Source organism: Equus quagga, unplaced genomic scaffold (assembly GCF_021613505.1).
Source record: "Equus quagga isolate Etosha38 unplaced genomic scaffold, UCLA_HA_Equagga_1.0 226_RagTag, whole genome shotgun sequence".
Classification (NCBI taxonomy): domain Eukaryota; kingdom Metazoa; phylum Chordata; class Mammalia; order Perissodactyla; family Equidae; genus Equus; species Equus quagga.
The window spans coordinates 208,067-223,976 of record NW_025799809.1 but is presented as its reverse complement, the minus strand read 5'-3'; the positions used below and the strand labels follow the sequence as shown (position 1 = coordinate 223,976).

General features: G+C 39.8%; 1 protein-coding gene across 1 annotated transcript in view; it reads left to right on the top strand.

Annotated features, from left to right (window-relative positions):
- LOC124233787 (nesprin-2-like) overlaps window positions 1–15,910 on the top strand; it is a 298,013-nt gene that overhangs the window by 187,484 nt on the left and 94,619 nt on the right. The window contains exons 58-64 of the mRNA XM_046650989.1: window positions 847–1,032; window positions 2,647–2,769; window positions 4,011–4,193; window positions 6,739–6,870; window positions 10,303–10,500; window positions 11,107–11,181; window positions 12,689–12,799. Of these exons, the coding sequence (XP_046506945.1) occupies window positions 847–1,032; window positions 2,647–2,769; window positions 4,011–4,193; window positions 6,739–6,870; window positions 10,303–10,500; window positions 11,107–11,181; window positions 12,689–12,799 (1,008 nt within the window). The remainder of the gene's footprint in view (window positions 1–846; window positions 1,033–2,646; window positions 2,770–4,010; window positions 4,194–6,738; window positions 6,871–10,302; window positions 10,501–11,106; window positions 11,182–12,688; window positions 12,800–15,910) is intronic.

Below are 15,910 nucleotides of genomic sequence, written 5' to 3'. Positions count from 1 at the left end.
CTGGCACCAGGACTGGCAAGCCACAGGACCTCCTCTTCATTTCTCATCCCCACTTATCTATTTCTCTCAAACACATGTTCTGAAGATTACAAGTCCAGCTAATTAGAGAGGGCCTGAATGGCTTTCTTGGCCCCAATTCCAAATTTCAGAGGGACGGACTACAGGCCAGGTGTTCCTTGTTCTATTAATGATGCCTGGAAGAATAGGGCTATGTGATATAAGATAGCTGCTGTGAGCCCACCAGAATGGGGTAGACGCTCTAAAGTCATCTGGGGCCACTGACAGTAGAGAATAGTCAATGTTTTATGATGTAACTGGAAATGTACAGGAGTTTGAAATATTGAGACAAATTTAAATTTTCTCTGATTCAAGTTTTTTTATTGATATAATTGACATACATTTTTTTTAGTTTCAAGTGTACAACGTAATGATTCGATATTTGTAAATTTTGCCAAATGATCACCACAATAAGTCTAGTTAATGTCCATCACCATACACAGTTACAGAATTTTCTCTGATTTAATTTTTTTTTTTTTTTGAGGAAGATTAGCCGTGAGCTAACAGCTGCCAATCCTCCTCTTTTTGCTGAGGAAGACTGGTCCTGAGCTGACTTCCGTGCCCATCTTCCTCTACTTTATATGTGGGACGCCTACCACAGCATGGCTTGCCAAGAGGTGCCATGTCTGCACCCGGGATCTGAATCGGCAAACCCTGGGCCGCCGAAGCAGAACGTGTGCACTTAACCACTGTGCCATGGGGCCGGCCCCTCTGATTTAATTTTTGATCAACTTGTTTCAGTATCTTGATGTTTCTTTATCTTTTTTTCCCCTTATTTCCCATATCTAGATGGCTTTGGAAGATTCAGAACAGAAGCACAATCTTTTACATTCAGTCTTCACAGACCTGGAAGACTTGTCAGTAATTTTTGAAACAGATGATTTTGCACAATCCGTACATGAGTTAAGGCGTCAGGTAACGGCTTTACAACAAAAAATCATGGAAAGCCTTCCACAGATTCAGCGAATGGCTGACGTAAGTTGGCACTAGAAAGATGCGATTTCTTGTTTGTAATTTATATTTCATTTAGTAAAGTAGAGTTATACCACTAACCAACTCCTAATTCTATGAAGACACATTGATCTGCAATGTTTTTCACTTATGTCCTTATTCCTTGAATTGTATTTCACTTTACTTTGCTGCCTGTGGTCCAACTACAGCGAAAGATCGTATCCCCATTCTCAGTCCAGAAGTGGTCTATTTAAAGGGAAGAGTCCTGATCAAATAAGCTCAGTGTTTTCTCTTCGTCAGAGAGGAGCTGTTGTTTGATTTAAAAGCACAGATGAGCAAAGAGGGAATTAAAACAATGACCTCCCAAGCCTTCATTCACCGATAGCAAATATTTATTGAAGAGCTGCTGTATGCCAGCCATGGGATTTTCAAATAATTTTATTTATTTTAGCTTAAAATGTGCAAGGCATTTATTTAAGGGTAGAGTGTCATAACAAAGGCACGTGCAGTTAGTCTTAATTATTGACCTTGTGTTTCTCAGTGATATTCCCTATACCACATTTATGTAACTTCAGGGAATAATAGTTGTTAAATATTTTTGGTTATTGAATCTTCTTCCAAAGTTTTTAAATGCTTCTACAATTTTTGATGGAAATCACTCTAAAATACATTGTACACTTTTATATACCTTTTTAAATATAAAGTGCAGAAAATAATTTCAATATGATTTAACTTTTCCTCATAATCTGAAGCTATCACTATAAAGTTACTCATTGCTTCATTTGCTTATAAAGTTATATTTCTCCTGTATTGAATGGCTCCAAACTGCTAAAGTTTTAAACCTTCAGTCTATTTCTGTGTAGTTTTTTCTACCCCATTCATCATTAGCTGTACCTTTTTATTGCCACGGTGTATCTGCATTGAGCTCTGTAGGTCTGAAGGCTCTCTTACGGTGTGAGTCGACTTGAATATGGCGTTTTTATAGCACATACTGTGGCATTTTCACTTTAAGCTTCTTGGCCAGGTTCTAAAGGTTGACACTGATGAGAGAGTAACCACTGGACAAATGGTCTATTGTTTAAATGAATCTGAGTAAGTTATAAAGCAATTTAGTGACTCTCTGCATGGCAACGGTTCATTAGGGGATTGGCAAGAAAATCCTGTCAATTTTCTAGCTCCTCGTGTGTTTCTTTCCCAGGGGTGACTTTATCATTTTACTTAAAGTGGTGGGAATTTTTTAAATGTTAGACCCACTTGTGTTCAAGTGTTTAAACACATTCCAAAGATAAATCTAAAGAATTTGTAGATAATTGAGAATTTACTTAAAAAACGTTTTGGATACATACTATTTTTGATCTCATAGTATAAATAATTGAAAATTGGCCTTGTGAGGATCTTTAACTCAACAAGATGTCAGCAATGCTTTGTAATGTGGTGTATGCTATTAATAGAAGAACATTTTTATTGAAAACAATCAACATTATCTGTGTAGCACTTGATTAGTTTTTAAGAGTTAGAAGTGGCAAACACATTTTGGTTAAATATGAGAACAGAATGAATGGCAATAAATTGTGTTTTATAGATATTAATGTATAGCATATACTGCATGAGTGTATTTTTTTGTTTATGGAATTCTAGGATGTAGTTGCTATTGAAACTGAAGTAAAACCAATGGAGAAAAGAGTTTCAAAAATCAAAACTATCCTATTATCAAAAGAAATATTTGATTTTTCACCAGAAGAACATCTTAAGCATGGGGAGGTAAGCGTGGATCATTATTAAAAATATTTTCTTGTAATACTTATTATGTTTATTTTTAAATATGTAGTAATATGATGTGATAAAACTACTTTTGCTAGAGTAATAACAGGAAAAAGTTGGAAAGTAGAAATGAATGACTATAAATACCGTATTTTAAATTGTATAGTACTGTCTATATGAAGATAATTTTCCTATAGGTTATTTTGTCATTTACTTTATCCCCAAAACTTCAGAGTTTGGGAGTTTTGCCTTCGAGTCAAATCCTGGTGTTTAATAGTCCAAGAGTTTGAGCCTGTAAGTCAGGAGAACCGGGTTCCAGCCCAGTGATGCTGCTTACTGGCTGTGTGATTTTGAGCAGTTAGTTAACGTTTCTTGGGTTCTCTTCCATATCTGCACATTGCTGTTGCAGTGATTATGTTGGACAATTATAATGTATATGGAGCTGCTAGCACAGGAACTGGAACATACGAAACTGTACACAGACCTTGATTCCCCCTCAGCCTGGTGGTTAGGAGCACGTGCTTTGGGATCAGGCGGGCCTGGGTTCTAATCCTAGCCCTGCCTCTTACAGTCTGACCTCGCCTGGGTCTTCTAACTTCTGGGAACCCAATTTCTTTACCTATGAAGTGGAAGTTCTGACACCTACCTCCCAGAGTAGCTGCGAGGGTTAAATGAAGTGATGTGTATGCAGTACTTAGTACAGTGAATAATCTCTTCTCATTTATTGATTATGTAAACCCAGATTTCTCTGGATCAGATGTCATTAAAGCAAAATATAATTGTACTCTTGGGACTTAGGAAATTTGGCGGGACAATTCACTTCAATTCAATATGCATTTCTTGAGGGCCTACTATGTGGGAAGCCCTGTGCTAAGTGCAGTTGCCACGAAAGTGTGGGGTGTAGTGCCTGCCCTTGCACAGCTCACTGTCTGGTGACAATACACAAAGCAAACCATAGTTCTACAGAGAGTGAGGGGAGGGAGAGGAGGAAGGAAAGGGTTGTCCAAAGCCATCGTGTAGCGCTGGGGTTTCTCCTGCCCCCAGGCCTTCTTTCCTGAGACCTTCAACTACCGGGTCACAAGTGATAAAATAGTTCTTTTCAATCTAAGCTAAGGAAGCATTTTAAAAATTGAAACAATAGACCAAAGACTAAATTATGCAGTATTTTAATTTTGACTAATTAGATCTAGCAGTGGCCCCTTTTATTCATTTGTGTGCCATACTTATCTGATATAATTAAGGTCATACTTGAAAATATCCGTCCTATGAAGAAAACCATTGCTGAAATAGTGTCTTACCAAGTGGAGCTGAGGTTACCCCAGGCAGGAATGAAGCCTCTGCCTGTGTTTCAGCGGACACACCAGCTTTTACAAGATATAAAACTGTTGGAAAATGTGACTCAGGAACAAAATGAGTTATTAAAGGTGAGTAGTTTATGATGACAGCCAACTTATTGGATGAAAATGTTCAGCAAAAGCTGGTTTTGTTTTCAGTTTTCATGTTTGAGTAGATCAAATTCCCATGACAGTAATATGCTGTCTGTTGATTCTTTTTCGCCTTTTCCAACGCTCTTATCCCAGAGGTGGCATTTGAATATAAGAGTGTATCTTCTTGCTCAAATGGGGCTAAGGTTATTTTTCTCAGTTCTTACCCTCGTTCTGGTTGAAGAATTGAAGCACAGTTGTGGTCTATTTAATTCCATTCTCCAGTTATTGAAGACCCACATGGTGTAATGCTGTGGGAAGAGGTTCAAACCTGTGTGTTTGCAATCTCGGGAGGCCGACAGATCATACTGTAATCATCACCATAATAATCTCTTTATACATCTCAGTCGCTCTCCTATTAATCACCCCATTTTATTCTCAAACATGTGATCCAGGGAAGTAGGCACTTGGCCATCTTTATTTTTACATATAAGGAGACTAGTCTGAGAAGGTTGGGCGACTTGCTAACCTCTGAGTTAAATTGTGTTGAGATTCATTTGTGCACAGATGGGACAAGAATCTGGTGCAATTCTCTGAATCAGTCTCTTCCTTCTAACTGATGACTTCTTTCAGCCTCTCCCCAGAGGGTTTCTTTTCTTATGTTTTGTTTGATCTCCAAGCTAAAGTCAAGAATCATTATTAGGTAAAAATTACATTTGGGGCCAGCCCTGGTCCTCTGCTTTGGCACACTCTGCTTTGGCAGCCCAGGTTCTTTCTGGGCACGGACCTACACCACTTGTCCGTCAGTGGCCATGCTGTGGCGGCAGCTCACATGCCAAAAATGAGGAAGCTTAGCAACATACGTTAGCTCAGGTCGAATCTTCCCCAGGAAAAAAAAGTACATTTTACTTTGGTTTGTATTCCTGGATCAACAACCACTCCCACAAGAAAAGAAAGTTTCCTGAAAGAGCCCTAAATTCCACAGACTTTTCAACCCTCTTGATAGATCCCTCTCTTGCCTGCTTTTCCTGATTAGAGGGTCAGGGTAGGAGAAAAGCTTATTTTCCCTCCTTCCCACCCACCACTTCATTATGGGAAGAAAAATGCTGTCTCTTTCTCCCTCTTAAGTCTCTTTCGCATGGAGGTGGCCAGTCCGTGTCCTCCTGAGATCTGAGCATGCTGTCAGCTCTGGTTTGAGTCTTAGCTCGTATGGTCTCTCTGGTCTGACTCCTGATCAGCTGACGTCATTTCCTAACACCTACAGGGAGATAAAAGATCTGGCACTCAATGTACTATTTTTTAATAATGTAAAGAGAAAGAAAAAAGAAAGATATAAAATTTGATCTATTATTTTTAATCGTTTTGTGCTTTATTGGTCTCCTGGTCAGCAAAAGAAAATAACCGTCTTGATTATGCTTTAAAGTGGCTTCTTCACAAGATGAAAGGGGGGAATAGAAGAGGAAATTGTGTTTTGTGCCAAGTTAGGTATCAAACTGTGCTACTAAAATTTTCCATCTCGTTGTGTTAGTGGAAATCAGAGTCCTCAAAGATTTCAAAGCTAAGGGAGCCAGTGGTAATGACAATCATTAGAATATGGTACATTTCTTTTAAGTCCTACTTTAGATGTTGCAAGTGCTTTCATTGTGGAAAACAAGACAAATTACTTTTGGGAGGAGCAATGGGACGTAGCTCATTATAGAGAGCTGGGGAACAGGTGTGTGCAGTTATTCATTTCCAGCCTGCAGCTAAAATTATGGTTAAATATTAAAGAAAATACAAGGAAGAATTCTCTGTTGGCCAGAAACTTTGTAGTTTTAAAAGGGATTTTGCTTCATTGCGAAGCATGCTGAGGAAATATCTAGACTTTCTTTTGAAGTCCGTTTCTTTATTTCATCATGCTTTGATCGTATCATTTAGCACAAATAGGTTCCAGCTCTGTTACTCCCTTAACACTAGATTCCAGGTATTGTTCTGGTTAGTTTTGCTTTATTCTGCAAACTCAAACTGCTCTCAAACCTTCAACCTCTTACCCTAAAATGTACATCACTGATCCCAAGGAGTACCAGGTGAGAATGTGGCTGCAACATGAAAATTTGTCGTCTCTCAAGTCATGTGCTCTTTCCATTCTGAATCAGTAATCCCGCCTTCCTATGTGGAAAGCCCCACATGGAATGTGTATTAAAATGGCGTATGTGACATATCAGTCATTTCATAAAATTTAGCAACTTTATGTTATCATGCCATAAAACCCTTCCCAGAATAAGCCCACTGGACTGGAGGTACTTAAGAGCAAAGGTGTGTCTAATTAGACTTGTACTCCAAGCACTGCACAAGGTGCTCTGGCATCTCATAGACCAAGGAGGTCAGGTGCCAGCTTTGCAAATGTTGTTCTCTGTATTTAGTCTACCATATCCTATTGCAATCTATTTGGGTGTGTATTTCTGTAATTGATTGAAACGTGATGGGGATAGACGTTGGAAGTAGTCCATTGATCTAGTTCTTAGATTCTGACAAAGATTCTTCTTTTGATGGGGTTATTTTGTAGATAGTCATAAAACAGACAAATGAATACGATGAGGAAATAGAAAATTTGAAGCAGATCTTAAATAATTATTCAGCTGAGTTCTCCCCTGAACGTATATCACCAGGCCAAGCTGCCAGCCTGCCACAAGTACAGGTATGTGTCATTCATTCATCCAGCAGTTCATTCAATGATCACTTAAAGCCATTGGTGTCTAGAAGCCTTTTGACGGTACAGTGTATTTCCTGCTTCTCTCTTCCAATTGAAGGTATTTTATGTGTATATTTACTTTCCATTCTTATTTCATAAAATAAGTGATTATATAATTATCATAATGGAAGACCCTTCAAGTGTCCTTAGCCTCAACTTGCTGCATTTTGGTCTGAATTTGCTTTGGTACTGAAGAAGCTGATGTAACACAGGATATTTGGACAGTCTGACTTTCCAGCTAGCTTTCTGGGAGAGGGGTCAGGCAATGTGGGCAGGCTGGGCTCTAGACTTCAGGTCTCTGAATACTGTTATGATGAAGAGTTCCATATTCTAAGCAGGGTTTCCATATGCCATAATTAACGATGTCCTGTGGACCTAGTTATGGTGGTTTACATGTTAACCCTCTACTGTGAGGGGCTTTTTCAGTCTTTGTTTTTGAGTCAGTACTTTTATAATTTAAAAAAACCTGATTGTATGCCAAGGATTGTAGAGAGCTTCTTTTTTCCTGCCATCAAGGTGATATAGGCAGGCAATGTGTGGTATTCAAAGCCAGGTTTCACCACTTGCTAACCGTGAGACCTAGGACAAATTACATAATGTCTAAGGTGAAGTACAGAGGGAATCTAATGTGACACCGCTCTTAAGTGGTAGAATCAATAAGGCACATTCAATATTGTAAAAATGTCAAATTTGGGGCCGGCTTCATGGCGTAGTGGTTAAGTTTGCACACTCCATTTAGGCTGCCTGGGTTCGCAGGTTCAGATTCCAGGCGCAGACGTACACTACTTGTCAGCCATGCTGTGGTGGTGACCCACATATAAAGTGGAGGAAGATTGGCATAGATGTTAGCTCAGGGCTAATCTTCCTCAGCAAAAAAAAAAAAGTCAAATTTCTCTTTACACTTAAAAATTCGAGTACCTCAAAGAGCTTTTGTTTATGAGTTATATCTACAGATATAGAAATTAAAACTCAGAAATGTAAAAATATTTGATTTATTTTAAAATCACAATAAGCCCATTATATGTTAATAGAACTAACATATTTTTATGGAAGAAATTATAATTGCCCAAAGAAAATGTAGTGAGAAGAGTGACACTGTTCTACATTTTTGCAAATCTCTTTAATGTCTGACTTACTAGAAGACAGCAAGATTCTCATTTGCCTCTGCATTGCATCTGTTGAGGTATGTAGCTTTGTTTGAAGTTTTAAAGACATGCGCATGGAAAAGAGAGGGAGAATTTTGAATAATTTGGATGGTCTTTGAAACTACACTCAACTCCAACAGGTAGAAGTTACTCACAGTTTTGTTGTTCAGTGGTCTCTGAAGTCATGTCAATGAACTTTTTATACTCTTAGATTAAAATCCATCGGGCTGTTTTATACTTTGAGTGGATCTTCTAAGCATGCATGATTTTATGACATCAGGCTTGATCATTTGGTTAATATTGTTTCACTAGTTATGTAGATCCTCCACTGTTGACACATTTCCATAATTGATATTAAAACATTCACATTTATTAACATCTATCTCTTCAGAAAGATCTTTAAGTATAGTATTTACATATATAAGTAGTTTACCAGCTGTTTTTTTCAAGTAAAAATAACGTTCTATGAAAAAAAATGGGTAGTTCAGCTCGAAACTCAAATAATCACGAGTGCTTTTCCTCAACCATCATACTTTGGTATGCATCAGAAGTGCTTTATGTCGCAGAATGTTAAAAATACATGTTCTTTATCAAGGATATTCTTAAGTGAAACTGGCTTTTTTTTTTTTAACTGTAAGTACGTGATAGTGAAGAATCCGGTAACTACTCATATAGTTGGTGTCCCTGTCTTGATTCATATGAGGTGCTAGTAGTTTTACTTACCGTTGCTTTTGCATTATCACACAGTGAAAAATGTCAACACAGTGAAAAAGGCAAATAACATTTTAGTGTTTTATGAAAATGATCTTGACCTCAGGGAGTGCAGACCACAGGGGTGTCCGGATACCACTTTGAGAATGGCTGCTCGTTGCCCTTCCGTGCCTCCATCCTGCTGGCGCCTCCAGACTGCTCTGTTTCTTTAAGTGCTGTTCAGTGGCTGCAGTATTACGTCTGTTGGGAGGCACTATACCTCTGAAGTTTAGTGCTTTTTGAAAACGGAACACAAACCGCAGCCAGCTCAGATTTAATTCAATTATCATTTCCCAAAGCAGTCACAGGAAGTTTACGTTCAGTCAGAATAGGGGTATTGGCATAGGAACATGTGCAGGAGCAGAAGAGCTGTGGGCGCTGGCTGTCAGGACGTCCCAGTCTGGGCTCTGTCACTAGCTAGCTGCAGCCATGGAAGAATCACCTGCTTTCTCTGGACGTCAGAACTCTCACTTATGGGTGGATACATGTTAAGTTTCTCTGTCTGTAAAACAATTTATGATTCTATGAATATCTGTAGGATGGATGGATGGATAGATGGATGAGAAGGAAGGAACGAACTAACAAACAAACAGTGATTTAAGGAATGTACTAGGAACACAATTCCAACACATGTAGGTTTACCAGAAAGGAGTGTACTGTCCTTTGATGCAGCGCTCACTGCAAAGCCCAGGCAGAGGTGGAGTGATGCCTTTAGGGGTGCTGAAGAGGAGGAGGCCAGACTAGACGGCCCCTGCTATTTTTTCCAAATGTAGGATTCCTAATTCCATGATCCTCGTAGACACGCAGTGGACACCTTCATTTCTACCGTGGATGAGGAATTTCATTCCCACACATAAATCATACAAATTTTTAAAGTAACGTACAGCTTGGAATCATCTGTCCATCAGTCCCATAGAAAGTTACACTTCACAGTACCCATATTTGTTTATTTATTCCCATTTGGCAGGAAGCTTTGTGAGAAAAAGTAAAGGAGTTCAGTAATACCAAAGAAGTCTTCAAAGGCAGTATAAGTGTGAGATTTCTAACCTTTTTTTCTCTCAGTGGTTCCCAAATGTTAGTCTGCTTATGAATCTCCTAGGGAGCTTGTTCAAGTGCAAGTGCTCAGGCCCTGACCCTCTGGATTCTAGTCAGTCAGTCCTGTGGCCACTCGCGCAGTGGTTCCCGACCCTGGATGCCAGTCACCCTCGGAGCTTTTACAAATTTCTGTGCCTCAGCCCTACCCCCAGAGATTGATTGACAAGGTCTCAGGTGAGGCTACGGCATCCTATAAGGGAGCGTATAAACCCTCCCCAAGTCATTTGGAAGTGCAGCCAGGATAGAGAGGAACTGTACTGTTCTGTAACTCCTGGCTCTGTAAACCAAACAGCATAGAAAAGGCTTCATCTCTTGTACCAAAGGAAGCAGGCTCCTGTGGGCATACAGAGGCCTCAGATGAAGCCGTGCAAATGCTCTTTCTGCACAGGGAGAAATTGAAGCTGTGGAAAAGCAGATTCTGAGTTTGAACCAGAAAAAAGAAGACCTGTTAGTGGACCTGAAAGCCACTGTACTAAACCTTCACCAGCGCTTACAGCAAGAACAGCGAGACTCAGAAAAAGAAATGCTGTCAGCCGGAGCCTCAGAAGAGGACGGAGTAGCTGAGAGGGACGTTTCTCAGTGGAAGGTGGGTATGACTTTAGGTTAATGCCGGCCCCACATTCCACAAGAGTGTTAAATTGGTAGTATTTCTCACCAGAAAAACCTGTGGCATCTATGTCTATGGCCTACAGTAAAGGCATTTTCAAAAGTGGAAATACCCTACCTGAGATTGTTCACTAGTGAATACAAATCCTTGACGTGTGTCTGTTCTGGACTCAACCCAGAATTCTTACGCGTGAGTTACTTAAGGAGGTGCTTATGAAATTCCATGGGCACGTGGGTGGGAGCCAACCTTTGAAGTATCTTCCTACTAAACAGCCCATTGGAGGCTCCAGAATGGGCCCAGCACCCCTCTAAGTGCGTTCTGAATCCACATCAATGAGTCATGTTCTTGAATTGTTTGATGAGGGGCCACAGAGGGGAATGCAATTGAAAGTGACCCAAGATTTGTCCGAGTCATGATATTTGGCTGGAAGAGCTGAAAGGTGCTGGACCCAGAGGCTGCTTGTGTGGGTGGGCATCTTGGATAAAGTGAGTGAAAAATTACCTGCATAAAAACGCGGCCAGGCTGGGATGCTGGTGGTATTGAATGGCAGCCCGGCTGCAGGAGGCTTTGTGCTGTGCATTTCAGCCGGACAGAACAGGCGCCATGTCCTTCCTGCCAGCAGTTGAGGAAGAGGCGGAAGAGAGCTCCCTAAAGAGTGAAGTAAGGAACATGATTTTTCTCGTTAAAGTTGGTTACAACTGAAATCTCTAGACGAAGGTCATTGAGAAGATCTTAAAATGAATGAAAACATAAGGATTTTTTACATTAATGCCGATATTTTATAAGGGGGATTGAAGTCATTCTCTGATGTTATTAACGTTGTTTAAGTGCATTGAAACCTACTTCAGGCCAGAGTGGGATAAATGTAATTCAGACACACTTGTTGGCATACGGGAGAAGATGGAGTTCTTTGTTGTATCCTGACTTCTGAGCACTTTCTCTGAAGTTTTGAGAGTATGCTGTTTGTTTGGCACTTCTGGTGTGCTTTTTAGAACTTTATTTTTCTTAACAGCATTTGAATTACTTCTTTAGTCTAAAACAGCATTGGCAAGGACACGAAGAGATGTGTTAGCAGCTAAAACTACCACAAATGCTTACTACTTCATTAGAACTGGTTGAATGAGATATTTACAGTTGTCTTTCCTGACAGCAATTTCCATTTCATACTTTAAAAACTAAAGTTATAATGGGTCTTGTGCCGGAAGGAAGAAAATTGCAGCAATTTATAGTTTGTATATGGTCTCACATGTAATCCCCAGACATTTTTTCTGCTTGTCTTATGGATTGTTAAATAGCTCCACTGTCACACAGAACAACCTGTTGTCCTAGAGTGTGTCACTAGGTCACAGTGGGACTGAGACATGGGACAAGGAAGAGTGCAGGTTTACTACACTCTGATCATCAGACAACTTCATAATCCCATCATCCCCTTCATGAGAGAGAATTGTGAGAATGAAGGAGGTACCGGGGACCAAAAGAGTGTACTTCAGTATGATTATAATTTGAGACCTGTATTTGCATCTGAGCTGATATGTTTCTAATACTCAGTGTTTGGCTTTGTCAACAATAAAAAAATACATGTTCATCCGGGTGTTATTTTAAAGATGGTATTTAAGGTTACATTTACGAAAGCAGATCAAAAACATCCCCTTTGTGTGATGTGAGCTGACTCCCAACTTTTAAGAACATTTTTTAGGGGCTGGCCCCGTGGCCGAGTGGTTACGTTCGCGCGCTCCGCTTTGGGGGCCCAGGGTCTCGCCAGTTCGGATCCTGGGCACGCACATGGCACTGCTCATCAGGCCATGTTGAGGCGGCATCCCACATGCCACAACTAGAAGGACCCACAACTAAAATATACAACTATGTACTGGGGGGATTTGGGGAGAAAAAGCAATTAAAAAAAAAAAAGATTGGCAACAGTTGTTAGCTCAGGTGCCAATCTTTAAAAAAATATATATATTTTTTAGGCTTCAGGAAAAGCAACCACATTCGGAGACATATGATTTAATTAGCCAAAGAAATAGATGAAAAATCTGGGGAGAGACAAATTAAGGTCTATAATTATACTGCCTGGTAAGCTGAGTTTTGTGTAAAAGAGATGGGTAGGCTGCTGGTTAGAATGGTAGGAAATCATTTCCCTCTGCTCATCCATTGATTACTGTGTTAGAATGGAGATAAGGAAGCAGAGCCATCTTCCGGGCCCTGGTCTTTACTCGGGAAGCATGACAAGGACATAGAGGAAGATAGAGCATCCTCGTCCTCTGGAACGATCATTCAGGTAAGAGTGGGCATAACACCTCCGTTGGGGGGCGGGGATGATAAGGGATAGTAGGTCAAAGAAAAGAATTTCTTGTTCGAAACAATTCTTTGGGAGGGAAACTGCTTGGGCTGAAATTTTTAAGTTTCTCACCGTTACCTCTGCACAAATGCAAAGACAGCTAAGTACTTGCCTATTATTTGCATTTCTATTGTGCCTTCAGTGATAATAGGAGAGTATTTTTCTGAGAAAAACTCCATTTGTGAAAATCCAAACTGACAGATAACTCAAAGGAACACCTAAAGCTTCGGCACGGTGTTAACAAGTACTGAACGCGCCTTTCTTTTGGGAGTAGTTCTGGGGAGAAGTCTCCTCATAATCCTTTTTTTTTTTTTTTTTTAACAAAGTAACGTATACGATAAATTAATGAAAAACGTCTTTTTGCTCCTTATGACCTTCTAAATCTCCAATCTCTCAAAATAGAGGGCAAATACCCTCACTTAGAAAATCATTATTAGCTGACGTGAAAACTATGTTTTCCCTGGCTCCTGAAACATCCCTGATCGTTCTGATCCACACACCTCCCTGCTCCTGCCTCCTGTCCAGGGCTGAGCCCCACCGAAGACCCCAGGCCAGGCCTTTCATCAACCATTGGCACCTGGCTCTGCTTGTGCCTGCATCTCCAGTCTCTGCCTCCTGACGGGCTCCTTCCCATCTCCCTCAGAAGTATTCACTTTTCTCCTCCCTAACCAGTCCCCTCCCTCAGAGCCCCGCCCCTCCAAACCAACTGAGTATCCCAGAGCCCAGACTCTTCTTCAGAAACTGCTCTGCCTCCCTGGGTTACCCCTCTTTCCACATCTGCCTGGATACTTCCTCCCCATCCACAAAGGCCCATCTCAACTTCCAGCTCCTCCAAGAAACTTCCTGTCTCTTTCCCTTTGTCTTCTGATAGCGTGCTTAACTTCAGTTATGACTTATGACATTTTCATTCATACACCTGACAGTTTCATGAATGGCAAGAACTTTTCTACATTTTTATGCCTGTACTGGGCTCAATGTGCTACTTTAATACATTGAATTTCTTGATCCTGCTTCCCCAGGTCAATTACTGAGCCTCCTCTCACTTCTGGCTAAACGTCTGTACTTGCTGCTCCTCACCCTTGGCCCCTATTGCAATCAAGTTTTTGCCCCCGGCTATACTTGAACTGCCGTTGACTTCTGGAACATCAATTTAGTGCCCTTTTATTAGTCCTAATCTTTATTGATCTCTCTAGCATTAGACACATCTACCACCTCTTGATTCTTGAAATGCAACGTTCCTTTGACGTTTAATTCTGCACTTTCTTGTCTCATCTTCCTGCAGCCCCTCCTCCATCTCCTTCTCTTGCGCCATCTCTGTGATAGGAGGACTCCTCATTGTTCCCTCCTCTTCCTTCTTTGTTTTCTCCCTTGGCAACTTCATCTCCTCCCATAGGTTTGTAGTGACCTCTATGCCAGTGATTCCCAAATCACATCTCTAGTCTTGGCTTTTCCCTTAAATCTGTTCCACATCTACCTTCCTGATAGATTTCTCTTTTTGGCTGTGTTTTCTTCATCTCATACCCATTTTACCAACCTTCCTTCAAAGCTTCCTCCTAATTTCTCAGTGTCTGTTAATGGCCCCATTATTTTCTGAGTCTAAGACAAACTTGAGAGTCATCCTGGGTACCTCATTTCTCTTACCTTTCATATCCAGTCAGTGGTCAAGTGATGTCCACTCAATCTTTACATCTTTCTTCTCCTCTCGTTATTTTTGCCAGCATCCTATTCCAGGCAATTGTTACTTCTTCCCTGTACTTTTGAAATAGCCTTCTAATTGGGTTTCTAGCCTCAGTTATTTTTCCTAATACATCTTATACAAAACCAACTGATGACTTTTCCAAACACCATTAATGCTAAGCTGCAATCTTTCATGGATTCTGATTATCTGCTGAATAAAATGCATCCCAGACTTTTCATGATCTTGACCTGCCTTTCCAGTTTTATCTAATCTTCATCATTACTTGCTTCCTACCTTTCTAATAGCAGTTATTGTTTGCAGTACAAGGAGCTGAAAATGAAGTAACATTTTGTTAGGAACTGCTAGATGCTGTATATACGTCATCCTCTTTAATAATCACAAGCATGACTGAGGTGGGTTATAATCCAGTTTCAAAGATGAAGGAAGTGAGGCTCAGAGAGTCAAGATTGGTTAATTCCAACATCCATACTTTTCCCACCATGCTATGTTAATTATTTGTGTAAATGTTGTTTTCCCATTGTTTGGCCATGGTTAAACTAGTAAGTGGGAGTGCTGGATCAAAATGTACATCCATTTAAAATGTGACACATGTTATCAAACTGCCCTCTAGAAAGACTATATCAATTTTATTTCAGGCAGGAATGCATGGAAGTGCCTCTTTCCTGATTCCAAGCTGATATGGGATATTTTCAATCTTAGCCAGTAGTTGAAATTGCATTTATATTCTAAGAATGTTGAATATCTCTTTTGGTGTTCATTGGCTTTTGTATTCTTCTTTTATAAATTGCTGGTTTATCCCATTTGACTGTTTTTCTACATAGGGGTTGAGGTTTTCCTTATTGATTTATAAGAGCAATTACTATGTTAAGATATTAACACTTTGTAAGTAATTACCCCGTTTTGTTGTTTTTCTTTTAACTTAGATTATAGTGTCCTTTTTGGTGCACATTATTTTATTTTTATGTTGTTAATACTAACATTCTTTTCCTTTATTGTCATGCTTTAAAAGTCCTCCCCTGAACCTAGATTAGAAAAATATTCACTCATATTTTCTTCAAGAATCTTCAAATATTCTTCAAATATTTATATTTAAATATTAGACACAAGTAGAATTCATTGTTAGGAGTGAGACAAGGATTTAGTTCTATTTTTCATGAAATGCCTGGGTAGTTCTTCCCAAATTTAATAACTTCATCTTTTCCCCTATTATTTGAAATGTTGCCTTTATCGTGTAATTGAATTTTGTCATAATAATCCACCTAAATACATAATTCTCTAGATTCCTTATGTGCTCCTCATTATCTAGAAGAGTGTTGGAGAATTTAAGTCTTTCAAATAAAGACAAACCTAAG